The sequence below is a fragment of the Amphibalanus amphitrite genome, unplaced genomic scaffold (genome assembly GCF_019059575.1).
Source record: "Amphibalanus amphitrite isolate SeventyFive unplaced genomic scaffold, NRLGWU_Aamphi_draft 000007F_arrow, whole genome shotgun sequence".
Lineage (NCBI taxonomy): Eukaryota > Metazoa > Arthropoda > Thecostraca > Balanomorpha > Balanidae > Amphibalanus > Amphibalanus amphitrite.
Genome location: NW_024881503.1, coordinates 1,360,980 through 1,387,353, shown reverse-complemented (window position 1 = coordinate 1,387,353; position 26,374 = coordinate 1,360,980). Strand labels below are relative to the sequence as shown.

The 26,374-nt window shown below is 49.7% G+C and overlaps 3 protein-coding genes across 3 annotated transcripts; 1 reads left to right on the top strand and 2 right to left on the bottom strand.

The window, feature by feature from the left end:
* The first annotated feature begins 412 nt into the window (after window positions 1-412).
* LOC122378720 (WW domain-binding protein 2-like) lies at window positions 413-5,848 on the top strand. The gene is made up of 7 exons (XM_043360160.1): window positions 413-934; window positions 1,303-1,416; window positions 1,892-2,069; window positions 2,426-2,585; window positions 3,922-4,074; window positions 4,441-4,637; window positions 5,016-5,848. The coding sequence occupies exons 2-7, from the start codon at window positions 1,358-1,360 to the stop codon at window positions 5,049-5,051; spliced, it is 783 nt and encodes a 260-aa protein (XP_043216095.1). The 5' UTR covers window positions 413-934; window positions 1,303-1,357; the 3' UTR covers window positions 5,052-5,848.
* A 4,524-nt stretch (window positions 5,849-10,372) lies between these two features.
* Window positions 10,373-13,018, bottom strand: LOC122378708 (MAP7 domain-containing protein 1-like). The gene is made up of 2 exons (XM_043360148.1): window positions 12,859-13,018; window positions 10,373-12,487 (listed from the first exon to the last, which is right to left on the bottom strand). Exons 1-2 carry the CDS (start codon window positions 12,919-12,921, stop codon window positions 10,727-10,729), a joined length of 1,824 nt encoding a protein of 607 aa, XP_043216083.1. The 5' UTR covers window positions 12,922-13,018; the 3' UTR covers window positions 10,373-10,726.
* Window positions 13,019-13,046: 28 nt separating this feature from the next.
* On the bottom strand, window positions 13,047-16,681 carry LOC122378500 (serine/arginine repetitive matrix protein 1-like). The gene is made up of 7 exons (XM_043359614.1): window positions 16,669-16,681; window positions 16,116-16,299; window positions 15,213-15,383; window positions 14,762-14,872; window positions 14,205-14,372; window positions 13,357-13,593; window positions 13,047-13,053 (listed from the first exon to the last, which is right to left on the bottom strand). Exons 1-7 carry the CDS (start codon window positions 16,679-16,681, stop codon window positions 13,047-13,049), a joined length of 891 nt encoding a protein of 296 aa, XP_043215549.1.
* Between the last annotated feature and the right edge of the window lie 9,693 nt (window positions 16,682-26,374).

Genomic DNA, 26,374 nt, shown 5'->3' with positions numbered 1-26,374 from the left:
TTTGCGGAGACGAAGATAGCGCAGACAAAGGTTTGCGGACGAAAATATGCGCAGACAAAGATTTGCGGACGAAGATTTGCGTGGACGAAGAAATGCGTGGACGAAAAATGCGGACGAAGATTTGCGGACGAAGATTTGCGGACGAAGATTTGCGAACGAAGATTTGCCGGGACGAAGATTTGCGTGGACGAAGAAATGCGGACGAAGATTTGCGTAGACGAAGAAATGCGTGGACGAAAAAATGCGGACGAAGATTTGCGGACGAAGATTTGCGGGGACGAAGATTTGCGGACGAAGATATGCGCAGACGAAGATTTGCGTGGACGAAGAAATGCGGACGAAGATTTGCGTAGACGAAGAAATGCGTGGACGAAAAAATGCTTGACGAAGAAATGCGCCGACGAAGAAATGCGGAAACGAAGAAATGCGCTACGAATATTTGCGCTTACGAAGAAATGCGAGACGAAATAATGCGACACGAATAAATGCGCCGACGAAGATTTGCGGACGAAGAAATGCGGACGAAGAATTGCGCGACGAAGAAATGCCATACGAAGATTTGTCCTGGAATCAAATAATCCTGTTCGATTCAACAAATCCCGATATCTGCGAACGCTGCTAGTGGTTCCCGTGAGCAGACGTAATGCATTGATTCCATGGCAACATCTCCTTGAGGCATGTTACCATGGAAACTGGAGGAGATTCAAAAGCGTCTGGTGTAGTTTTGAACAGAGCTCACGATATAATAATATGCGTCGCTGCGTCACTGCCAAGATATCTATGTCACTGCACTGATTCAGCGGTGAATCATAATTCATAAGATAAATATTGAATAACGAATTTTGACATCAAGGTCATTTTGACATCAAGGCTGCCTCAAGGCCCTAAATACATATTGCTGTAGGAAGAGTGAAGGACGGGGCTGAGTGAAAAGGTAGGTATGTATGGTTTATGGAAATGCCCAGCCAGCTGATCTTGATCTTATCCAGTACCTAGTTGTTAGTAAGGCCCTTGTTGCTTGGACACCTACCTACCATCTGTTTGATCAGGCACTTGATGCAAAAGATAGTAGTTATATACAAAACCATCCCAGGTCAAGAGTTAAGTACCTAACCTACCTATTAATTGAGTTTACGAAGGACATGAGCCTGGGCTCTTAGTCTTAACACCAATCACTGGGACTCGGGAGTCCAGTACTCTACCAACTGAGCTTATCAGGCTTATCTTGGTAATCTTCCACTCCTGTGAATGTCTCCATGATGATTTTGCTGCTGACACATACATACAATGTTTCTGTTTCAGTTGCGATCCGGCTCTGTGGTGTCAGGCCAGCCAGTGTCAGTGACAGTCTTCAGCCATGGCAGTGAACTCAGCACATGCCCCTGGGGGCGGTGTACTGATACATGCCGGCGAGAGGTCAGTCAGGCAGGCCAACCCGTTGTCCTATTCTCGAGTCATCATTGCATGCTGGACAGCTTTTCTTTTTTAAGCTAAGGTCTAACAAGTTCATGTTACTCTACCTTGTATAAGCTCTTGTTCAAGTATTTTCATTCACTGTTTGTAAGCTGTTTAGCCAAAAGTGATGTCTTACATAACACAGGTACAATTTGCTCCCTGGCCATTGCTGGTCTTATGATTGAGTACGTTATCATTGCCTATCTGTTTTTGTGTCCCCTAGTTTCAATGAACAAGGTCTATCTTTTTATTACATTTTCTCCAATAATGCTGCAATCCAGTTAGATGAGCAATGGGCATGTATAAAAATTGAAGTTCACTGACTGATTGGGCAGGTAGGTACCATAATTTCTGAAGCTACAAATATTCTGCATTAATGTTTGTTCATCTCCTCCAAAAAAGGTCACCAGCTTGTGCTGTTCCATTTGCTTTGCAGCATCATCTTGTTTTGCAAGAACGTGGTGGTGGACTTTGACGATGTTCGCGACTGCAAGGAGATGCATGGGGACAAGAAAGGGTGTCTGTACCTGACCACCCATCGTATGATCTTCACACACGACAAGAAGGGAGACAAGTTTGTCTCATTCAGCTTCCCCTTTGTCACACTGCAGGAGGTGAGATGAATCGTCCATGGTTTTGGGGATAGGGTGCTTCATGTTTTGTTTTAATTACAGTTTTGCTGTCTCCATTGTGACTTTGCATTTCAGCAAGGGATTTGTCAAGTTGCTTTTCTTATCAGCGGTAACAATTTAAAAAATTTGTTGTCGCGACGGACTCGCCGACATGCATGCAAGTGATACGCGTACAGGACATGCGCCGGCTCGATATGGACGACGCTCAGGCTGCTATGGAGTGCAGTTTTCACAGGATGTCTCGATGTCAGAGATCATACCAGGTTACCACCCTGTGGCTCAATATCTCGACAACTGCCGCCCGGCTGACGTGACGCACACTCTGGACCCTCCAACAGGTGGAGCTGGAACAGCCGCTGTTCGGCGCCAACTACATCAAGGGCAAGGTGCGCGCCCAGCCCGGCGGCGGATTCAGCGGCGAGGCGCGCTTCAAGCTCACCTTCAAACACGGTGGCTGTATTGAGTTCGGACAGGCCATGCTGCAGGCCGCCAAAATGGGTGAGTCCGTCAGAGCAGCAGCAAATAATCGGAACTTTGTAAAGATATTCCTTTTAAGAACAAATCGCTTTATTATTTTAACATAGATATGCAATGTAATAATTGAATGAGGACTTTACTCCACAAGAAATCGTTCGGGTCGGAGCTTTCGAATTGTATTACAAAGCTTCGTCAGCGTATCGTAATCGGGTTCGGGGGTATCGGTCGCAAAATTGAGGGCGATTCGTCTTTGGCAGACAAGGACATGTCACAGATAGTAAAATAGATAAATAGCACGTGACATTCTATGATAAAACATTTAACATATATGAAAAAGAAGAAAATATCTCATAAGCGATATACATTCTAATTATATCTGAATCTGTTAAATAACAAAGGTTATATAGAGTGATAAATAGTAATAAAGACCTACCTAGGATATATAGCAAGTGATATAAACATGTATGCAACATCAATAGGTAATAGGCTAACAAAGGTACCAGGTATATAAGATACACTATAAACGACCAAGAAAATCATTCAATAGGTAAAGAGTAAAAATGATAGCAATGATCAAAAACACTCCATCAATAGGCTAGAACATTCACAACTAATAACATTAATAAAAGGAGGATATAAAGTTCACGAGAAAAGTAGCCATATGCAACAACCAGTGGGGGGGGGGGGGGCGTGAAATATATAAAAAAGACAAGTCGAAATCGTACAATCTTTTAGCGGCAGGCACTGCGGATAATGGGTAGCCAGCGATCTTGTAGCATAGCACCTGAATTCCTGTTCAAATTGGCATCATTTGGTGACACTAACACAGTCTCCCGTCGTCCTACGGTTCTGATGTAGGCCGACTCCAAGAGGAGTCTCATCTGATGGTGAGCGGCACGGTCGAGGATCTTGGCATCATCAAACAGAGGCGTGCACTGCCGATGGGAGTTGAATGCTGAGGCGTTGGCTCTGGAGCTCCTCGAGCCAGACCAGCAGTCTCTGTGCTCTCTGACTCTGGTTCCCAGCTCCCTGTCCGTCTCGCCGATGTAGATGACCGGATCACCGTCAATCTTGCAGGAGCACTCGATTTGATAAACTACGTTGCTCTCCTGGTGCTTCGGCAGCTTGTGCTTGCTTTTGCTGCACAGAACTGCTCCAAGTGTCTGAGATGGCTTGGAGACGAGTGAGATGCCGATCTTGTTGGCTGCTCTTTTCAGTTGGCAAACCAGCTGGGCTATCTTGCGGCTTTCGCAATCTGTAGGTGATATTTGAAAAGTTTGTTGTGAACATTGGACACCTACGTTGCATCGTATTTTAGTTGATCCCTCCGTTGACCACCTCTCTATGATTTCCTCAGCGGGCCGGCACACGTCGCAGGGTTTCGCGCCGCCGCCGTACACGCCGTACCAGGGGAACGTGTACCCGGCCCCGCCGCCGGCCTATACTCCCCCGCAGCAGGGCTTCTACGGCTGGGTGCCGCCGTACCAGACGTTCCCCGACCAGCCGCCCGGTGAGTTCACGGGACGGAGAGAGACCGCTGCCGCCGTCTGGACGCTGCGAGCCCACGGATCAGGAGGGGTTTTCCATAGGCTCTGAGTGCTCTCATTAAACTGCGCTTGGCATTTTAATCGCACGTTGTATACGGAGTGTTTATAGGCAATTTTACAGTCAATTATTATAAGTGCATTTTGACCTTATTATCCGTGTTTTTTCTTGCTGTGGGAGCTTATTGCTTGGTCAGTGTGACTGATATGGCTGTATGATGTTCTAGTTACATAGTGATCAACTGCCCTCCGACTAGGGGAACATTGTGCTACAAAATCTCACAAGGCTAAGGAGAAACATTCCTCTAACACGTAGTGTGTGTGTTCCCCAGCCGGCTCGGTGTTCGTTCAGGAGGCCCCTCCGCCGTACCCGGGTCTGGGCGGCTACCCGGCGCCGCCCGGCTACCCGCCCCAGAACGGCGGCTCCGGTCTGTCGGCCCCCGCCGGCGCACCGCCCGTGGGCTTCTACACACCCGGCGCCGGACCGGGCCCGGCCTACGCCCCGCCGCCGCCACAGCCCGGCTACTGGGTGAGTTGGGGTGGGATGCGGCGGTGAGCGGCGTACCTGCGTGTGATTTGTGCTGTTCAATGTTTACTGGCGTGTTACGACTAGCCATCAGTGAAGATTGGACCGCGACTCCTGATTCCGATAGTCTTTTTGGATTTGATCTGTCAGCTGTTCGCGAAAAGATAGAAAACAACTATTATTTTCTGTCACTCTACGACACCCAGACGGTTAAAAAGAAAACAAACTATTAATTTCCAGTTAGCCAATACCCAGGCAGTTACCTAGACTTTGCGACGATACTCACTAGAGTCCTAGACTAACTACCCCCATGCATGTCATTTGACCTTACACCATAATAAATCGCCGTTACATTGATCGATTGATTTCTGCTTTCCGCAGGAGGCCCCTCCTCAGTACCAGAAGAAGAACGACTAACTCTGACCAGGGAGCACCGGGAAGTGGCCGGTGATCCTGGGACGGAGTTGGTGAGCCCGCGATCCCTGACGTCAACACGACTGCATTTGGCGGATATCAGCTGTGTGTTACTGTATTCTACAGTCGGTGTGGCACCGTTTTGTTTGGGGCTCGGCGTATGTATTACGTTACCTGAAAACGATTGCGCTACGTGTGAGTGGGAGTTATGTTAATAAGCGCACGAAGTCGCCGACATGGGTTCTGTCGGGCGGAAACTAATTACACATGTTTACCAGTGGTTTCGTCGATTTCCGGTTTTCGGTCTTTAGTCTATCAGTGTAACATTTCGGAACCCTTCATATTGTCTACGTATTTTGGTGAATCCCTACTTCCAGTTGAACTATCATACGTCATTTTTCAGACGTGACGTATTGATATTTGGGACAGCTGTGTGATATCACTTATAGATTGTTGAATATTGTCCAGCCATAGTATGCAGGTAGTTCAGCTTGAAGTTAGTGGTTGTAGCAACGATTTATTTCATGTGGCGACGACATACATATGTGGGGTGCGTATTTTGACGTTATTGGAGCTGTCAAGTGTGGGCGTGAATACATTGTTGCGTAGTTATTTCATCACGGCACTTCTATTTAGCCACTGCTTAGGTAAATTAAATGATTAAGGGTTACTAACAGCTTCATGAATGTATATGTGTGTGAGATACGTTGTCATATGCTTTTATCGTTTTCAAATTAGTGTGTATATCCGTCGCTTTCAATTTGTCAAACATTCTAATAAACTTATTATTGAATGGAAAAGGATGTCTTGCTAGAAATATCAATGCCATGACCTGAAATTCCTGCTTCCGATTTCCACGCATAAAAATATGTAGGAAACAAGCTGTATTGCAGCTAAGCACACTCCAATGATTCTTCACCATTCTAGCACCATTAACCACACATCAAAATGTATCATCACTTGCACACGGCCAGCTACACCCTCATGGTGCTGGCCGAGGTTTGGCAGTCAGAGGGAAGTTGTCCCTTGCATGGAAGTCTGCATACATGTCATCAATGAAATGAAACTGTCGCCTCCAGAACTTTGTAGCCATCTTGTCCAGCATCCTTGACTGAGTTGCATTTGTGAACACATGCTGACTCAGTCTTGCCTTCCTGCGAGAGGACTGCCTCCACCTCCTCTTGTTCTTCCCAGCACGAGGCCGTATCCACATTCCGCGGCCTGCCCAATCAAGATATATGAACCTCTTGACAACTGACTTCACAGTTTTTCTCTTTCCAGTTCTGTGGCTCCATTTTACAACTCCTCGCCATTGTGTGACGGTTGTCGTCGCTGTTGAAGGCCCAACCACAGGCTTGAGAGCGCCGGGTGCGAGAAGTGCGGCATAAGCGCCATTACTTCGTGGCTGCGTCAACAGTGACCTAAAGACACATGGCGCAGTAATTGCAGGCAATTTCAACAAACATCTATTACTCAGTGTGCTCCCGCAGTCACGTAACGGCACAGCCTGCTTGAAACTTGTTGCAAGAGTCCGTAACACGCACCCACCAACTCTAGCTAGCGCCATTTTTGCAACTCTGACCCAAGATTACTAGAACCAGGGGGCGTCGAAGTCTAGTAGGAAAATCTGGAAATCCCCGGCGTGACGTCACGTCGGGGATGACCGACGGCACCTTGCACTGAAAGATACGGCAAAACGGCTATTTTTGAAAAATGATTAAAAATACTTTTGTGCTGTTATGACACATAAAACGCTTATCAGCATGTTCCTCATCATGTGATAAAGGCATATCCGTGGTCGAAAATAGCCGAAACCCTCCCAATTTCCAACCATCGACCTGATAAGCAAAGGATGTAAGCGTAATCGTTAAGGGCGACTTTCCGTTACATATCTGTACATATGCAGCCTTATGGAAATCGGTCGTTTGGCGATTGGCGACGCGCGCGACATCTGTGCTGCGACTGTAGCGACGCCTGGTGGCTGCTTTTCTGCTGTATGTAGGTATTGGGGTTTTGCCAGATGTGGTTCCTACTGCTACACCACTATGTTGACCCAAAACTAGAAAAGTTATTTTGCTAGTAAAAGGCAAGCAAATTGAATGTTGATTTATAAAATTGCTTATAAATGATTACGAGATAATAATAAAGAAATTTTGATTGAATAATTATTTAAATAATCAACCGTGAAACTATATTCTGGTAGGTTTAGTAGAAATAAGTCCGTGCAACCTTGTATTTAGGGCCTTGACTAGAACATAAGGTTGGACAAATTGTGACGTCACTGGTGCTTGGAATATTTTTTCTAGTATCCCACTAGACAGGCCTAGTTGAAACTAAATTTGAAGGGAGGGCAATCCATTGCCAAGTATCTGATTTTGTGAAAATAATTGTTGGAAATGTAAAGTAAGGCACCATGGACTTGTTTTCAATTGGGAACAGATGATATAAAAAGAAAAATAAATGTTTTACGATACTACTAAATCAGATAATTTGGTACAAATTCATAGACGTATAAATAAACTGGACTGGCAATTCGAAGGGACCTCCCATGGAAGATAGTGGCGCCGACAAAGTGGCGCCAAAAATCTGTGCTGTGAAACGTTGTAAAGCAAATAAATTTGTAATTATTTTTAAATGGATGATCGGATCGAGGTGATGGTGGTGCCGTTTGACGTGCCATTTCTGGAGGCAGGTGATGGTATAGGTCCCGGGTCACTTTCTGTCACGTCGGCGCGTGTGACTTGCCGACAAACACATTGAGAACAAAAACCTTTTATCGACGCTTTAAGCCAATCCAAGGGAGGTCCAGGTGCCAAATTTGTAGGTCACATGTCCCGGTACCAAACCACTAACATATGGAATAATCGGCACCGAGAGATAGGTACATGTTGCACATGCTCGGGGCGAAAAACATGTTTTGATGAGGCATTCTCCGATGTTCGAAAACTTTGACCTAAGCACCTAAAACTCGGCAAGCATCGTAGCGACACGTGCAAGGTGGCGTTGGAAAAGTTTCAACGAGGCGCATCAGAAGTAGGTATGCCCTAAAATTCCGAATTTGAGGCAACGTGGTCAAGATCAGATAAAATTGACCGGAAAAGGTCAATTAAACCCTCGCCGTTTGACCACTGATTGAGCTAGAGCTTCGCATAAAAAAGAGCGTGTGCCCGTGACGGGAGCAAGCCGATGCTACCCAATTTTAAGATCCTAGCTCATCGGTTGACCTGTCAGGTCAGGTCAATGACCCAAAAGTCGGGAAAATCGGGACCTGTTAGAACGTCGTAAGGTGTGGTTGCTATGAGGTTTTTCGCGGTGCTGATCACGAATATCATGTTAGTTTTGATCACAGATGATGTCTTCATGCATTTAGGCCAGGTCAGGTCAGGTCAGGTGAAGGTCACTCAGCAGGGGTCCAGCCGGGTATTCATTGTAGGTGTCAACCGCCACTGACAGCTTCGTAACATGTTACGAAGGCACCAAAACTACATCGAAGCTGTTGAAAGAACTGCTAAATTCGAAATCAGCTCCAAAAACTAGCCTAACATGTAAAACTCGAAAAAGTGAACCGAGGTCATCAAAGGTCAATAACCTGACCTGACCTTCAGGCGACCTTGACACCCACAATAATGCATGGGACCAATATCATTTCACGTGTTTAAATGTTTGAAACCACAAAAACACTGCAATCGCGCTGATACCAGCTGACATATGCAGAATCGCGATTCCAGCCAAACATGATCTCGAGGGATAGGTTACAGGTCAAAGGTTAATTTGGTCAGGGTCATGATTTTTAGGGTAGATTTAAAATTAATCACCTTGAGGGTACTGAAAGTTTTGTCGCGATCGGCGACTTTTTACGCGAGTTAGGTATTCGCGAAAAACGGAGGGGAGGGGGGTCCGGTCGACCCCCCCCTATAAGCGCGTGGGTTAAGAATTTGACCTCGGGTCAAGGTCACAGAAAAGGTCATGTTGGATGTCATTCGATTTGTATTGCTGAGCTGAACACATAAATGGTCATTTCAGCTCTCTAGCATATTGCTATCTAAAGTTATGTACCAGTATTGTCTTGTAGTATTGTCAAAAAATGTTGGAGACGTTTCATGACCTGAAATGACCTTAGGAGCATAAACGGGTATTAGAAGCATTTTTCGGTTCAGTGTGTCATGATCACCTGTGTTTCTTGATGTTTGAGGGTGTTTTAAGCCAAAAGAAAAGCATTTCAATTTGTTCCTTTTGATTTACGTATAATGGAGAGGTCACAAAATTGACCTGACCTTAGGTCACCGATATCCAAATTCTGAGAGAAACAAATTGTTGGTACTGATTTCCCCATGCAATACCTACCTACCCTGAGTTTCAAGCTACTGGAATGTATAATGTAGGAATGACTGAATCTCACAAAGTTCTTAGATACATGGTCACTTCACTTTGCCTGGTGACCTGAGATGACCATAAGTGACCTGGGGTCTGACATTTTGCACACGTTACGAATTTGATGTATCGTAAGCTTTACTAAGTATGGATTTTATCAGGATTTAATTATTATCACAAGTTAATTTCACAACATAACATTCATAAATTTCATTTCTTTGTTGCTGACGAAGTTAGCTGACGATCGTTTGTTGAAGGTGCAACGTCTTCACTTTCGGTTGCTAGGGACGCTCGGTTGCTAGGAATGGCGTCATCAGTAGCAAAATGCCGATGCCAGATGAAGATTTGGTGGGGGCTGCTCTGACCATCGGGCAAGGTTTGCCATATGAAATCAATACAACACTATTTCACTGCAATTTTTATACCCCGAGGTTTGCTCCCACGAATGATTTACGATTCAACGCATGCGAAGGTTTCTTTGTGTTAATTGCAACCTCTATTTTTTCGTCGACATAAGACCCAGACGTAGTAAGTAAATTTGAGATGTTATTAGCCAATCGAGCTTGAAAATCCTGACGCAGGTGTTTCGTGTGATGCGATCACAGCTTTAGTGATGCAAAACGATTGAGCATATCGCTGGCTGTCGATTACATTAGCCACCGTAGTCTTTTTACATTAGCTGCTGCTTGTAAAATCGGTTCGACCTCACCGTGACTCACAGTCACCGCGTCCGTAACTGTAACGGTGACAATTCATGAGTTGATCAGGAATATATCGTGAATAGTGATCGACCACATCCTATCACCGACACCTATCACCGACATCCTATCATCCTATATACCGACACTACATAAATGCATCTGCCCGTCAGTGCGCAATATTCCAATGAAATAAATCGTTCCATGTGATTTCGGTGCAACCATGCTCGTAGCCCTTTTCCACACAAACACTCATCAACACCCTCATACGATTTATTACCAAACGCGGTAATGGACAAATGAGCACACGTAACATAGTGCATTACACTGGGTTGGCCTTGAGGACCATGTCCCTTGTCGCAGCGTCAGGCCGATGCGGGTCGCCCGCACAGGCCACCCGAGGTCGGCGGCGAGCGGAGCGCACTGCTATATCGCCGCGTGCCGGATCGCGCGACAAAGTTGTCTGGGCGGGGACTCTGCCCAATTATACACACACATCAGGCGCCGAGACGGCACGTTAGGTCGACAGTTCATTAGGGCGGGCGGTGCGCCGCCCCCGCGGCTCCACCAGCTCTATCACAGCTAGGAACGACACCACACGGACAGCGCTCACTTTCGCGAGCGCTTCTTCTTTTTGTCCTTGCGCTTCTTCTCCTCCCGCTTCTTGTGGCTGCGCTTCTTCTTCCGTTTCTCGACCTCGCTGTCGGAGCTATCCGAAGAGTCACGGCGCCGCTTCTTCTTCCGCCGTTTGCGCTTGGTCACCTCGGCGCTCGACTCAGAGTCCTCGCTGGAGCTGGCCGAGTCAGAGTCGTCCGAGCTCTCCACCGGCTTCTTGGAGCGCTTCTTGGCCTTCTCGGCCCGCTTAGGCTCAGCGACCGGCGCCGGAGGCTCCTCCTTCTCCTTTTTGGGCACTTCCTCTCCTTCATCAGGCTCAAAGTCCGGCTCGAAGTGCTGCTCGTCGATGAACGACTTTGAGCGGTCCACGGCGGGTCGCGGCGGCGCCGGCTCGGGGTCGGGCGCGGTCACCGGGGACTTGGCCTTCTTGCTGCGCGGCTTGGTGGCCTGTGCCGGTTCCTCGTCCTCCTCAGAGCTGGAGCTCTCTGTCACCGAGCGGCGCTTCTTGCGGCGCCGCCGCCGCTCGCGCTCCTCCGACTGACTCTCCCGTCGCTTCTTTTCGCGCGCCAGCTCCTTCCGTCGTCGTTTCTCGGCCGCGGCTCGCTCGCGCTCCAGTTCCAGCACGCGGCGTTCGCGTTCCTCTCGTTCGCGGCGTTCTCGCTCCTCCCGCTCGCGGCGCTCTCGCTCGCGGCGTTCCTCCATGCGCCGGTCGGGCGGCGGCGGCCGCCGCTGGCGGTCCTGACTGCGGGAGCGGGGCCGCTCGACGGCACTGCGCAGCGGCGGCGGCCGGCGCACGGTCACCTGCAGGCTGGACTCGGCCGGCCGCGGCGGGCTCGGCGGCTCGATGTACACACGGCGCCGGTTGCCGCGCACGGCCTGTTCGGCGCGCTGCAGCGTCTCCTTGTTGACCACCGAGCGGCACTGCGCGGCCGTCTCGGCGGGCGGCGCCGCGCGCGACCGCACCGGCGACAGATCGTCCTGCTCCCAGCGCGAGGGCGCCGGCAGATCCACCTCGGGCACCGCCGGCTCCGGCGAGGGCGGCGCCGGCGACACTGCCGGAGCCGGCTCGGCGGCCGGCTCCGCAGCTGGGGACGCCGGCCGCGGCTCCTGCTCCTGAGAGGCAGCCTTGGGCGGCGGTTCCGTCACCGGCTGAGAGCCGGCGCTCGGCTCCTGACTGGACGGCTCCACGTCAGCCTCTGAGGACGCCACCGCCTTCACCTTCTTCTTCTTGGCCTTCTCTTTCTTCTTCTTCTTTGGTTCCTCGCCATCTTCCTTCTCCTTCTTGTGCTTCTTCTTGACCTTTTCTTTCTTCTCGTGTTTCTCGGCCTTCTCATGCTTGTCGTGCTTATCGTGTTTCCGTTTGGTTTTCTCCGACTCGGCCCGCCGCTCGTGGTCGTGTTTCCTCTCGCTGGAATGACCGGATCGCTCTCGCACGTCGCGGCTGTCCCGGCCGTCGCGGCCGCGCATTTCCACCCTCCTCTCGTCGAGCCCACGCCGCGCGCGGCCGCGGTCGTCCAGCTGCGCGCGCAGGTCGCGCTCGCGGCCCAGTCGCTCGTTCTCGCGCTCGCGCTCTCGGCGCAGACGGTCCTCCTCTCTGTAGCGCTGCAGGAGGGACGGCTCGCCGCCGCCGCCGCCGCGCGGACGCCGGCTCATGAGCGGCGGCGGTCTCTGGTCGCCGTCGAACCGGCCGCGCTCCGAGTCGTAGCCCCGGTAGCCGGGCGGCGCGCCCTTGGGGCCGCCCGGGCCGCCGTGGAACTGCCGAGACACAAAGATACATTGGTCAGCACATTGTCAATAGCTTAGTCAGGACTTTCACAGAAGATTGGTCAAGGCCGAGACGAACGATTTGTCGGGGCTGAAAAAGAAACTATTGGACACGGCACACAGCTGATTAGTACTGATACTGACAGGTATCACAACTATGAGAGACGCGGCAATGGCAGTCCAAGAGCAAGTAAAAAGGAATTCGAATGGCATTTTACGCCTTTACTGATATTCACGATGAAAAACATTCATATAATAACGAGGACCGCATTTAACACCGTAAAACATTACCAGAGCTCCGCGGCTCAGCCGGCATATCATGCAAACCACTGCACAGTTAATACAGAATATCGGTGCCTCACCTCGTCGTACTCTGCAGGGTAGCCGCGCCCGTTGACGCGCCGCGTCTCCTCGGGACGGTACATGGGGCCGTACTGGCCGTGCTGGGGCGGATAGCCGCCCAGAGACGAGGAACCGCCGTACTTGGGGTACTCGCCACCAGCGCTGTAGTCCGGCTCGTACGCCCTGTGCGCAGAGCGAGAGAAGCGGGTCAGTGCCTGAGATCGACGATTCAGTCAGGTGTGCATAGGAAATATGAGCATTACTCAGTCTGGTGGTTCGGTTTTTAGAAACTGAATAAAAAAATTCAGAACATGTTAAGGTTGATGGCTTTTAGGTATGCATCAACAGCCGAATGCGTCCTTTTTAGCATAATCGAGAGTAGTAGTGAGCGATATAAATACACACATTAGGCAATGCAATAAAATTTAAATATATTATTAGATCAATGATTGGCCTAATATCTAACACTCAATCGAAGTGCGTCTGAAAATGTAGTTATATTGCCGCCAGTGACTGACCTCGGGTAGCCGTCCTGCCAGGCGGCCGGGGCCGACTCATACCCGCCTATAACACCGCGCGGCGGCGGCGGCGGCTGGCCGTAGCGGCCGCGCGTGCCGGCCGGCGCGCCGCGGCCGCCCCCGCCCCCGCCCAGCGGCGGCGGGTAGTAGTCGGCGCCCACGGGCGGACGCTGGCCCGGGTAGTCGCGGCCGGCGGCGGCCGGAGGCATCCCGTAGTAGTCCCCGGCGCGGTACCGGCTGAAACGAAGAGGGAGAGAGGGATGGTCAGCCGAGTGCGATAGGACGCGGGGAAACGTTGGTGAGAAACGGGATGCCCACTTCATCATTATTCAAACTTCCAAGTCTAAAGTTGGAAACAATATACATTTTTAGAGGTCGTAGGCGAAAGGTCAGTGGATGGCGAAAGGTCGTAATACGAAAGTTTTATCAACGCATCAGCTGGCTAGGTAAACTGGTATGCGTCATCGCCTACCGGCAGCAGGCCGATCGATTCAGCAATCGCTGAACATGGCATATTTATTATTCATCCGTCCCTAGGACCAGATCTTGCGATATGTCCCACGGCACAGGCGACGGACGCTTTTTAGGACAGACAGAGGAGCATACGCCTGCATATATCTACTGTCAGAAGAAAAGAAGTGGGCGACCAAATCTACTGCAGAAATCTACTGGAGACAGAAGACCAAATCCTTTCATTATACAGCTGCACAGAATAAACAGAGCAATGGGCATCTATCCGGCCAGATGGTGTCAGAGTCAGACATTTCCACTGGGGACAGAAGAGCCAAAAATACAATGCACTCTACACAGTCATTCTGAGCCGTGTAGAAAGTTCGGTAAGCACTCACCCATACTGGTCGGCGATGGGCGGCGGCGGCTCTCGGCCGTAGCCGAGCGGCGGGCTGGGCTCCCCGCGCCGGCCGTAGCCGCCGGCCGGGCTGAGCGGTCGCCGGCCCACCGGGGACAGCTGACGCACCTTACGCGGGGACGGCGAGCGAGAGAACGACACCGACCGGCTGCCGGGGAGGAGCGGGGGTTAGCCGGAGACAGCGGATCAGCTGGGGCAGACTAATGCCAGGCGTTTCTAACAGAAAGAAACAACGTTCGTTTCCAATGAACTAACAAAGTTAATAAATTCGCCAAATGTGGTAAATTCATTTAACCACATTAATTCATTTAACCACAATTCATTTAAGCTACAGTGAAGTTTCTATGACATTTGATTGCTCTCCATCCAACACTCAGTAAATTCAAACACACACTGAAAAATACTCCGAGCCTGAGTCTTCTGCATCTCTGGTGGTACGGTCAGGTTAGCACTGAAGCCCTTCACAGACTCTTCTCCTCTCCCCCTTCTGACTGGTTCGATCTGGACCCACATTTCCCGTCCCCATCTGTAGCATACCGTCGTCGAGGCGGCGGCGACGGCGACCGGCTCTGGCGGCGACTGGTCAGCGGCGAGCGGCTGTACCGGCGCGGTGAGCGGCTGGGCGAGCGGCGCCGGGGCGGCGGCGACCTGCGGCGCGGGCGGGAGTCACTAGGTACCGACCGGTCACCCGGCACACGGCTCCGCCCGGCGCAGACGCACGAGCAAAGTACCAACATACGAGCAATATTTGCGAGCGATGTACTTACGAATTACGAGCGATTACAAACATAAGAGCGATAACAAATACACGAGCGATATGGAAACATACGAGCGATAAACCAGCAATCAGCATACTAGCGATATACCGACTTACCAGCGATATACAGCACACAAGCGATATTAAGCAGCACTTAACGGCACGGTAGTACCACGCCGAACGTCAAGCTACAAGCCCTGGCGGACCGAGCAGCCGCGGTCGGTAACTCACCTGGACTGACGCCGTTTAGGCGGCGGGCTGCGCGACCGGGACCGGCTCAGAGAGCGAGGAGACAGCGAGCGGCCGCGCGGTGAGAACGAGCGGCGCTTGGTGCGGCCGTCCCGCAGGTCCTTCTGACGCATCAGACGGTTGAACTCGGCGAGAGGGTCGTCCAAGGGAACGCTGGGGAAAGGACGGCAACGGTCAGTTGGAGGAGAGTAAATCCAGATATCACAAACAGGCATTGACAACGCGAACCTGGTAACGAACACACTTGCGACTCTATCCCCATGTTAATGTTACCCAACGAGAGTATCATATTTGAACGTGTTTTTTCAACATCTGCACATTCACCGCATTATTCACAAGGATCTACGCAGGTTGAAAAAACAATGCCCCAGATACGCAGCAGATGGCCGGAAGGCGGTGTGTGGCTCGGCTGCCTCACCGGTACCATACCGGTCGTACCTAGGTATGGTGGCTGTCAGACTGGTGGCCAGACTCGTGGCGGCGCTGGAAAAGACGAGCACAGCAAACAATCAGCACCCAGGCTACAGACGAAAAGCAGTACCTCAAAGCACAAAGCACAAGGCACTCTCCCAAGCACAGTTATCATAGAGTACCTCACAACACAACAAAACGCAATATGTCCCTCATATCCCCGAAGACGGCATGCGTGCAAAACAAACTCCTTCCCAAGACACATCCAGCAGGGCAAACAGCGAGCAAACCACTCATCCAGACGACAAAAAAAAAATCCACGCAATCATACCAAATCTCACGCCATACCATACCATTCCATCCAGAACCCAAAATCTCTCACACATCACACCCAAATCCTCAGCAGCTCCCAGACGGAGTACTCAGCCGGCGTTACCCATCCGACGCGTTGCTCCTGTCCTCTCAGGGACCCACCTGCTGTAGTTGATGGCCGACTGATGTGGCGGCGGCGCAGTGTATCCGGGCGGGGGCTGGCTCAGGTCGGCAGGCAGTACACGGCGCTCCGGTGACCGGGAGCGAGGCGGCGGCGAGCGAGAGCGACGTGGTGTCGAGCGGGAGCGGCGCGGCGGCGAGCGAGCGGCCCGGCCCGGAGGAGAACCTGCCGGAGAAGAAAACCACGGTCCACGGACGCTCACACGAGACGGGGACGGCGGGTTGACCGGGCGGGTGCCGCCCGGGGCTGACGGGGTACTCAAACCCTGCTGCAAAGTACACAACACGACTCTAGCTGAGAGTCTTTCATATCACCGCTGCCTGATGAGCTGACGTCCGGTGGGTACCGGGTGCCGTCAGAGCCTGTACAGTGTGCACCATACCTGCTTCTCAGTGGCCGATAGCTCCGTCTCTGATGCTCGCCGGAGTCCGGTCCACACGCGACCACCGGGGGCAGCCGTGCCGGCAGCCGCTCCCGAACGACTGTGATGCCGAACTCGCCGCAGCAAACCAGCGATGTGGTGACCACACTCACTTGAGGATTGCATGCATTCTTAAGCAGGTTGGTTACGGATCCCCCCCCCAAAAAAAAATTATCGGTAACGCATCCAAAAGATTAAAGCGGTATTAGGATGAATGAATGCATTAGGGAAAAAAGCTGCGGCCTGCGAAGCCAGTTGTGAATGAAGCCACTGGGAGAGCTTGAGGCATCACACAAGCTGCACTTGAAACCAGGGTAGGTAAATGCATAATGAGGAATAAAAGCAATATATAATGTTGTAAGTTGTAACTGCTGATACGGCTGAACCGGTTACTCGTATGTAAATATGAATGTCATTGCTGGCATGTGACACTTCGCATGCTTTGGCAGGCAGTCGGCATGTACACGTAGTTTTTGTGTAAGGTGAGCGGTGCGAAATGCAGGAGCGATCCACCGAGCAGTGAAAGCAGCGAGTTAGCGCACACGTAACGGCGAAGACTATTGAAGACAGCTTAAGGATCGTGTTGGGTTTGAAAACGGAGCCTAAAGCTTCGCGGAAGAAGAGTGCGTTGGCCGTTACGAGACGCAGCGAACGGTACTGAGCATAGGCGGCAGGACGAGGGGGGCACCGGGGCACCGTGCCCCCTCTTTGATTTTGGCATTTTAACATTAGCCCTTTGGGCGTTGCATGGAAATAATTGGACCAAAATTCGGCAGTGCCCCCCCCCCTCCCCCTTCATTGAAGGTGTTCCGCCGCCACTGGTACTGAGTTCTGTCTCTGGTCGAACCAGTGACCTCAGAGCATAGGCGTAGGAACAGGGGGGGCCGGGGGGGCCATGGCCCCCCCACTTTTTAGCCATTTTTTAAAAGTAAAACCTTTATTTTTTATTTAAATACAAAACTAAGAGCAGGAAATGATTCAGCAAGGTGAGATGAGCACAAAACTGCAAAGAATTTCTTCATAGGGGTATTGGGGCTCCCACAAAGTGACATTGAAGTTTCGCTGGCCCCCCCACTTTTCGTGAGGTTCCTACGCCCATGCCTCAGAGGTCAGGTCGATGAAGGAATGGGGTCAAGTTTTGATATCTAACAAGAACTTGGCAAAAATTGCCACAGAGCAATAATTTTGGAAAGATCACGGTTGTCATATCCTGTCGTGTGACACGATACGATTTTCGTACGTCAAAGTCAATTGTAACAATAATATGAGGTCAAAATCAGGTTAACCCGCGCCGGGCCAGTGCTCCGAGATTCCGCGCCGGGCCGGGGGGGGGGGGTGTCTGACCACCCCCCTCCCCGTCTAACTCGGCTCCTGGGCCACGTAGCGACACGCGGTAAGCGGCAATCGAAAGAACGTCCAAAATAAGGACGAAAACACTCAGTCATTTTTTGGGTCAGGTCAAAGGTCAGGTCACCAGAGGTCACCAAAGGTAAAATGTTGACTATTTCAACATTTTGGAAACTGCCGACGGCTATCTCGGGAACCGATAGAGCTACAGCGCCGCGGAAAAGCGCATCCCCTAGCCCTTTTACAGACCTTTCTGAGTGTTGTTCTCAGATTTGACCTCAGGTCAACGGTTTAGCTTCCAGAGGGCAAAAACTCCAAAAATAGCCGTTTCTACGAAAAGCGTTTTTCGGCAATAACTTTTGACTCAAAAGAGCCATGACATTACTTTAGCCAGCATCGTGTTCCTCTCGTCGAGACGCGTCGAATGAACTATAATTTGACATCAGGTCAAGGTCATGACCTGACCGAAAAAGGTCATGTTGCATATCAGTCGATCCGCAACGTCGAGCCGAACACATCTAAGGCGTTTTCAGCGCTCTAGCACGCCTCTATCAGAAGTTATTAGCGAAAAACTGTTAGACTCTGTTCGTGACCTGAGATGACCTCGGGGACATAACGAGGGGTCACAGTTGCCATTTTCCGGTTCAGTGTGTCAATTTTACCTACATCTCGATGTTTGAGAGTGTCTAGAATAGCGTTCGTTCAAAACAGACGCTTTTCAATTCAAGTACATTTAGGTACATTCACGTGAGGTCTTATTTGTGTACGGTCGAACTGATCAGCATCAAAATTATTTTGTAGGTTTGTTTCTGTTTACATGGCTCCTTATTGCGAATGACAGCTGCAAATAGTCATTTCTTAACCCGCGAGTTGCTGGGGGGGGGGGGCGTTAAACGCCCCCACTTTTTCGCCGGGCCATAGCATAAAAACGGCGCGCCGCAGGCGCGCTAAATTTTGGGTACCTGTAGGGAATGGATTGAAGTATTGTGACAAAGTTTCAAAAAAATCGGTCCGAAAAAAAATTTGAGATATCGAGGTTTTAGTGACGTCATGATTTCTGAGTTTTCGACCAAAAATGGCATATGTTCAAAAAATCATATAAAATCACAGGACAGACATACAGACATGCAGTAAACGCCATTAGACTGCCAATACCATGAACAATCAAATGGCTATCTTCGATTATTGATTATCGTTCCGCATTTTCCAAAATATTGAACTGAATCTTGGCAATTTCTCGAACATGATACATGCATTTCTTAAATTGAACTTTTTGAGCCAAACACGTACACACATGATAAAATGAATGTCACCATCGTGTTCTACGCCCCAAATTACCCATAAAACATGTGTCACGGGCTGCGAATATCAGTATTGATTTTCGGGGATATGTGCCTACCCGGTTGACCTGACCTTGACCCTGACCTATGCTTGACTGACCCCTACATGGAGCCGACACTCTTGTAGGCCTTATATGATGGATTGTGCACCGTTTTGACAGAGTTTATGACGAGAGGCGCCCATTGCGAAGTCCTGAAGTCCATGCTACTGAAAGCCCGATTTCAGGTGTTTGACCTGACCTTGACCCGACCTGTGACCTCAAAATTCAACTTTAAAGTACTCATCTGAAGCGTCTCGTCGCGTTCTTTCGTTTGCCGCCTCGTGCGTTTCGCTGCGCCTATTGGTTCTCGAGTTATCGGCTGGGGGCGTTTAACGCCCCCCCCCCCCCCAGCAAACGGTGGGTGGCGAAATACCCCAGCAACTGCCGGGTTAAGCATCCTTGGGTGTTTATTTTAGGGGGACGTCCCCTCGGATTCCTCGACTGGGGGGACGCGTCCCCCAGTCCCCCCTGCTTTCGACGCCCATGTAATTACATACAACATATTCATAATGCATTCACTTTTCAGTTGTCATATGACCAGCGGTAGGAAACATACGCATATCACAAGTCACCGAGTGGCATGGCAACTGGAAAAAAAAACTAAAACTCTTAGAGTTAGACATGGTGAACTGAAATCCTCCCAGCCAGTATCATCAAAAAGTTTTTTTTTGTGCGCTGAGAAAGCTTAGTTCATTTAAAAGCTAAGAATAGTTTACAATACTGTGGATTTGTCAGCCGAAATCGACATAACAGGCCAAAATAAGGTAATAACATAACCAAAGTTCAAACTCATCACATCTTGCAGTTTGCATATAACTCCTGACAAAAGAAGACTTAGAGGGCCTCCTCTCTTCAAAGAGTCTCGTCTCTACACAGGACCCCCTCTATACAGAGGACCTCGTCTCTGCAAAGGGCCTCCACTCTACAGAGGGCCTCCTACCTACAGAGGGCCCCGGCCTCCTACCTACAGAGGACCTCCTTTCTACTGAGGGAGTCCTCCTCTACAGAGAGCCTCGTCTCTTCAGAGGATCTCTCTACAGAAGGCCTCCTTTTTACAGAGGGCCTCCTCTCTACAGAGGGTCTCCTATCTACTGAGGAGTCAGAGGGGCTCTAGCGGTCAGACACAGACACTAGTGGTTATTCACAGGAGGTAAGAAGGACCCTAGCTGTCAGGCTGGTCAGAAGGCCCTGATTGTTATGTCATTTTTTAGATTCCCGTGAATTTCGTTCGCCTCCGACGTGATTTTGGCCAACGTGGGCCTTCGGCCCACGGAGACCCTGATTCCATCCGGGGGGCCTCCTGAAAATCCCAAGGGAGGGGCGGGCGCCCCTTCCGCCCCCCCCCCCCCTTGGCTATGTCCCTGAAGAAAGGGTACTGAATGTTTCGCTCTCCTATCTCTAAGCGTTCGAAAGCTATCTATCGCAAATATTCGTCACGGGCAAAAATGCCAACCCCTCCCCCTCCCTCCTCCCAGCCCAGAGGGGATTAATACTCACACTTAATTGAAGGGGAGTCGAACGAACCCCTCGGTTTTTCGCGAATAACTCGCGCAAAAAGCGGCTGATGGCGACGAAAATTGTAGTACCCTGGAGTTGATCAATTTTACACCTGTCCTTAAAATTTCATGACCCTGATCAATATGACCTTTGACCAGTGTGACCTATTTCTCCAGACCATGTTTGGCCGGAATCGCGATTCAACGTATGTCGCCTATCCGCGCGTTTCCAGTCTTTTTGTGGTTTTAAACATTCAAGCATGCGAAATGATGTTGGTCCCATGCATTATGGCGGTTGTCAAGGTCACATGAGGGTCATGTCAAGGCATTGACCTTTGAAGACCTCGGTTCACTTTTTCAAGAACTGTATGTTGCTAGGGCAATTTTTGGAACTGATTTCGAATTTGGCACCCATTTGAACATTTACGAAGTAGTTTTGGTGCCTTCGTAACATGTTACGAAGCTGTCAGTGGTGGTTGATACTTGACAGTGACACCTACTATGGATAGCCGGCAAGACGTCTATTGGTTGACCTGACCCGACCTGCCTTAAATGGATGAAGACATTATCTGTGATAAAACTAACATGAAATTCGTGCTCTGCACCTCGTAAAACCCATTAACAACCTCACTTACAAAGTTTTAACAGGCCCCAATTATTTCAAACTTTTGGGTCAGTGACCTAACCTGAAGGTTAAAGACCTAAGAACTTAATCCTCGCCTGTGTGCAGCGTTTCCCAGCGTCTAATGTGTAGGGGGAGGGGCGGTTGGACCGCCCCCCCCCCGCCGATCGGCCCCTGATCGAGCTAGAGCTTTGCGGAAAAAAGGGCGTGTTGCCCGTGACGAGAGGGGGCCGATAATATCCAATTTTAAGGTCCTAGGTCATAGGTTGACCTTCCAGGTCAGGTCAATGACCCAAAAGTCGGGAAGATCGGGAGTGACCAACTAGAACCTCGTAAAGTGACGCTGATATAGGGTTTTTCGGGGTGCCGATCACGAATTTCATGTTAGTTTAATCACAATTGATGTCTTCATGAACTTAAGCCAGGTCGGGTCAGGTCAGGTAAATTATTAGGCATCCTGCCGGCTATCTATAGTAGGTGTCAACCACCACTAACGGCGTCGTAACATGTTACGAAGGCGTAACATTGGATGTAAGCAATGGTATGTTTGAGCATCGTTAGTAATATTATTGTGATGAAAAATGACCTTATGCTCATGATATAATATGATTAAGTTGAATTGAAATAAGATCAAAAGAATCATTTATATATTTCGACTTGCGTCGTCTTCGGAATGTACATTTTCAGAATTGTCGACGAACAAATTCAAACCACTTCACATAGCGTGCAACATTTTTGTGACATCTCTAGCTAGAACGTGAACGCAGCAAAAATGCCCGCCGCCAAACGAGAGGACGAGCATTGCACGTGCAGACCGGAGTGGGTGTGCTACAAACTGACGTGCACGACAGTTTGTAGAGTCCAATCGGTCCAATAAGTCGTCCGTCCAATCGGTGCCTCTACCCATCAGTGGCAACCCCACCTCGCTACGGCAATCCGTCGCCGAGTTTCAGGCCCGGAAAGCGAGCGCGCATGCCGGTTTTCGCCCGATCGTGATCGTGATAGCTAGAGATGTCACAAAAATGTTGCACGCTATTTGAAGTGATTTGAATTTGTTCGTCGACAATTCTGAAAATGTACATTCCGAAGACGACGCAAGTCGAAATACATAAATGATTCTTTTGATCTTATTTCAATTCAACTTATTACTTAACCATATTATATCATGAGCATAAGGTCATTTTTCATCACAGTAATAAGGCGTAACATGTTCTAACTACTTCCGTTAGTGTTCAAATGGACGCTAAATTCGAAATCAGCTCTACATAAAAACTACCCTGGATACATGTAAAACTAGAAAAAAATGGACAAATGTCATCAAATGTCAATGATCTTGACCTGACCTTCACGTGGCCTTGACACCCACCATAACGCATGGGGCCAACACCATTTCACATGGTTGAGTGTTTACAATCACAAAAAGACTGTTCACGAAAAGAGTTACGAAGGCGGATATTGCGAGCTGGCATACGCGGAATCGCGATTCCGACCAAACATTGTCTCGAGAAATAGGTCACAGGTCAAAGGTTATTTGGGTCAGGGTCATGAAATTTTCAGGGTAGGTGTGTAAAGTTGATCAACTTGAGGGTACCGAAAGTTTAGTCGCGATCAGACGCCTTTAGCGCGAGTTATTTGCGAAAAGCCGAGGGAGGTCCATCCGACTCCCTACAAGTGCGAGGGTCAACCCTCGCCCGTATTGGTGTTTGTAGAATAATGCGGCATCATCACGTTCGTTTCGACCGCCGCGCCATACTTCTTTGATTGGTCAATTTTGTTGTCGACCTCTGGCAAGTCGGACCAAAACTGGTAAGTCAGATATATTGTCGATGGCGGTCACGGAACAAGTTATTCAATTGAGCACCTCAATGAGATGTCCTTTCTAACTACCTCACTAAACTTTGTCGAACCTTAGAGAAGACGAAAAACTTATCAGATGACCTTTTATCAAGTCCCACAAAGTCCAAGATGAGAGAAGAATGCATCAGAATTTGCAAGGAGGGTATGGAATCCCGATTCAGTGTTTGAAATAGGATTAATTCATCTGATCAAACAGATTCCGGACTCCACAATTGGCTAATTATGGTGAGGTCCTGTGACCCATCTGGACTCGGACGACACTGTGAACGTTCCGCAGTCCTATCATTTGGTCCGTAAAGGTTCATGTATACCGTCCTTCAGCCGCAGGGGAAGGTGGGGTAAGACGGCCCAGCAGGGCAAGACGGACCACCAGCCTTCCCGGCTGAACCGCTGTTGTTATCTGCTGCTTTATGCACTAATTACCTTTGTTTTCCTTCGCGCCAATGACCATTTTATGCTCATGGGGCCAGGACGCATGAATTTTGAGCTAATGAGAAAAATATTGTTTTTTTACATGGATCTAGCTCAAATAGGAGCAAAACGGTGAAGGGGTCCCCCCCCCCCCTCTTCCGACCTGTGTAGAAAACCGTTGGGTCTGGCGAGGAAAAAAATGTCTGTAATCCCTGCACTTGACTTTTGGTGACTTTCAGTGACCTTATTATTGAACAGAGCGAAACAAATAAAAACAGTTTCGAAAGCATCGCCGACAGCTGGCGAGCACTGTTCCCGCGTCTTGGGCATCTTCGCGTCAGCATTGCCGGGTGATGCATGAGTGAGTATGGGTCGGTAGGCATCACTATACTCGTATTTGTCAGCGTATGTCAGCGCACATTCATAGGTGATCGGTGATGACCTATGGGCGGCAAAAAGCATTGAGCAATGTGCATTACATTGTGCAGAATTGCATTGTGCAATGTGTATCACTGGGAGGTCGGAGATAATTCCTTTTGCGTTTAAGGTGTTTTCCGTTCTCGTGGTCATGTATCATGGTCCTCGGATCAAACGGCTCAAGAGTCTTGTTCCTTCCGAAGGATCATTCAAATTACGCAAGGACCTTCCTTCGCTGCAAAAGACGGGATTCCGCCTCTGTGCTTGTCGACCGCCAACGTTCCCTTCTACTTGTCTTTTGCTAGAATGCCAGACTTCTTTAAAGATTGCTAGATCAAACTCTTCTGACAGTGGTGTTGGCTACATGCATGTCCTTCAATGAAGTGGGGGTTTCTTACTTGTAAGAAGTCAACAGTTAGTCGACCCTCGTCTGACTTCGCAGTAGATACCAAACCTTTTTTCCGACAAAACAGATAATAACTAGGAGGCTATCAGTCGACCAGGAATCGTACCACAGAGACGCGTGATCCTTCATTCCTTCGATTGGGTTTATCATTACCGAAGCAAATTATCCGCCGAATGTGGCAACAAAGTGATAAGTTTGTTTTGGGTTAAATACAAACTTCTGTCTATTGTCCCCAAACCAGCCGAAAATTTTAGACAACAATGAGCCGAATCCCTTTAACCCGCGCCCCGCTGGGACTCCTGGACTTCCACGCCCTACTGGAGGAATGTTTGAACCAGGGCTGCGGAGTCGGAGTCGGAGTCGGAGTCGGTCGGAGTCGACAGTTGTGACCGGAGTCGGAGTCGGAGTCGGAGTCGATTTTAGAAACCCGAGCCGGAGTCGGAGTCGGAGTCACCGAAAATCTATCGACTCCGCAGCCCTGCTAGGTCTGCGGAGTCGGAGTCGGAGTCGGAGCTGGTTTTTGAAAGCCGGAGTCGGAGTCGGAGTCGGAGTCGCCGAAAATCCATCGACTCCGCAGCCCTGGTTTGAACACCCCTTTCTAAATCGGCTCCTGGGACAAGCCGTAGGTGGCGTTCAAAAGAGCGTAAAAAGTCATGGGAAATAACCTTCGTCAATTTTTAGGTCAGGTCAAAGGTCAGGTCACCAGAGGTCATCGAAGGTAAAATTTCGCCAATTTCCAGGTCAAACTAAAACAATTTTCGACAAACCAGCGACTAACTTTGGAGCGCTACAGCGCAGCGGAAAAGCGCATTCGGTAGCTCTTTTAACGCTCTTTTGCGAACATATCCTAATATTTTACCCCACGTCAACGATTTAGCCTGGAGGGGAAAAAGTGCAAAAAATGCTAGTTTTCGGGATGGGCAGGCACCGTACCCGAACACTCATTTATCGGACGCTCTAGCCCCGAGGATTGACCTCGTGACGTCAGGCGCGCGACCGCGGCGGCCGGGGCGAGGCCCGAGGCTCTTTCGCTCACTGGACGGCGCGCCGAGCGGTCGCGACCAGCATCCCACCCCCACCCCGACTGCCACCTGTGTATACTGTATATAATGTATAGCGCGATGCTGTAAATGTACGTTATGCCATGTTTTATGTAGACTGTATCTGTATATGGTATGCAGTCCCATGCGGGTACGCTCGTCTGCATACGTTTCAGCGATTTCAGCGTTATCTGTCATTTGCTTAAAATGGATTCCTGTTTGGTCCGTCATTTTCGGAAGGTATTCGCCAAGGCAGAGTGTTGTATCTTCTGGGCGGGTCACCTCACAAAGGCTGGCTTTGTGACTGACCATTGTGTTGCCTGACGAATACAATCCCTGAACACGCGCCAGCCTTTTCCTCGGGAGCGAGACGGCGGATAAATAGACGTTTTTTGCCGACAGTTTTTCCGCAATAACTATTGACTCAAAACTTGCACGTACTTACTTTTATCAGATCGTGTTCTACTCGTCAAGGCGAATCGAACAACCAAATTTGACCTTGGAAGGTCAACTTGAAAATTTGACCTCAGGTCAAGGTTATGGCCTGACCGGAAAAGGTTGCATTGCATGCAAATCGACCCATATCGTCGAGCTGAACACAACTTTAAGGTGTTTTCATCGCTCTAGTATGCCTCTATAATAAAGTTATTACCGAAAAACTGTTGCATACCTTTCGTGACCTGAGATGACCTCGGGGACATAGGGAGGTGTCACGGGTGCCATTTTCCGGTTCGGTGTGTCATGTTTAGTAGAAGCTCGTTTGAGAGTGTTTAGAAAGACGTTCGTCCAAAAAATAGCGCCTTTAAATTTTCTTCCGTTGACTTACCTATAGTGGAGATCGC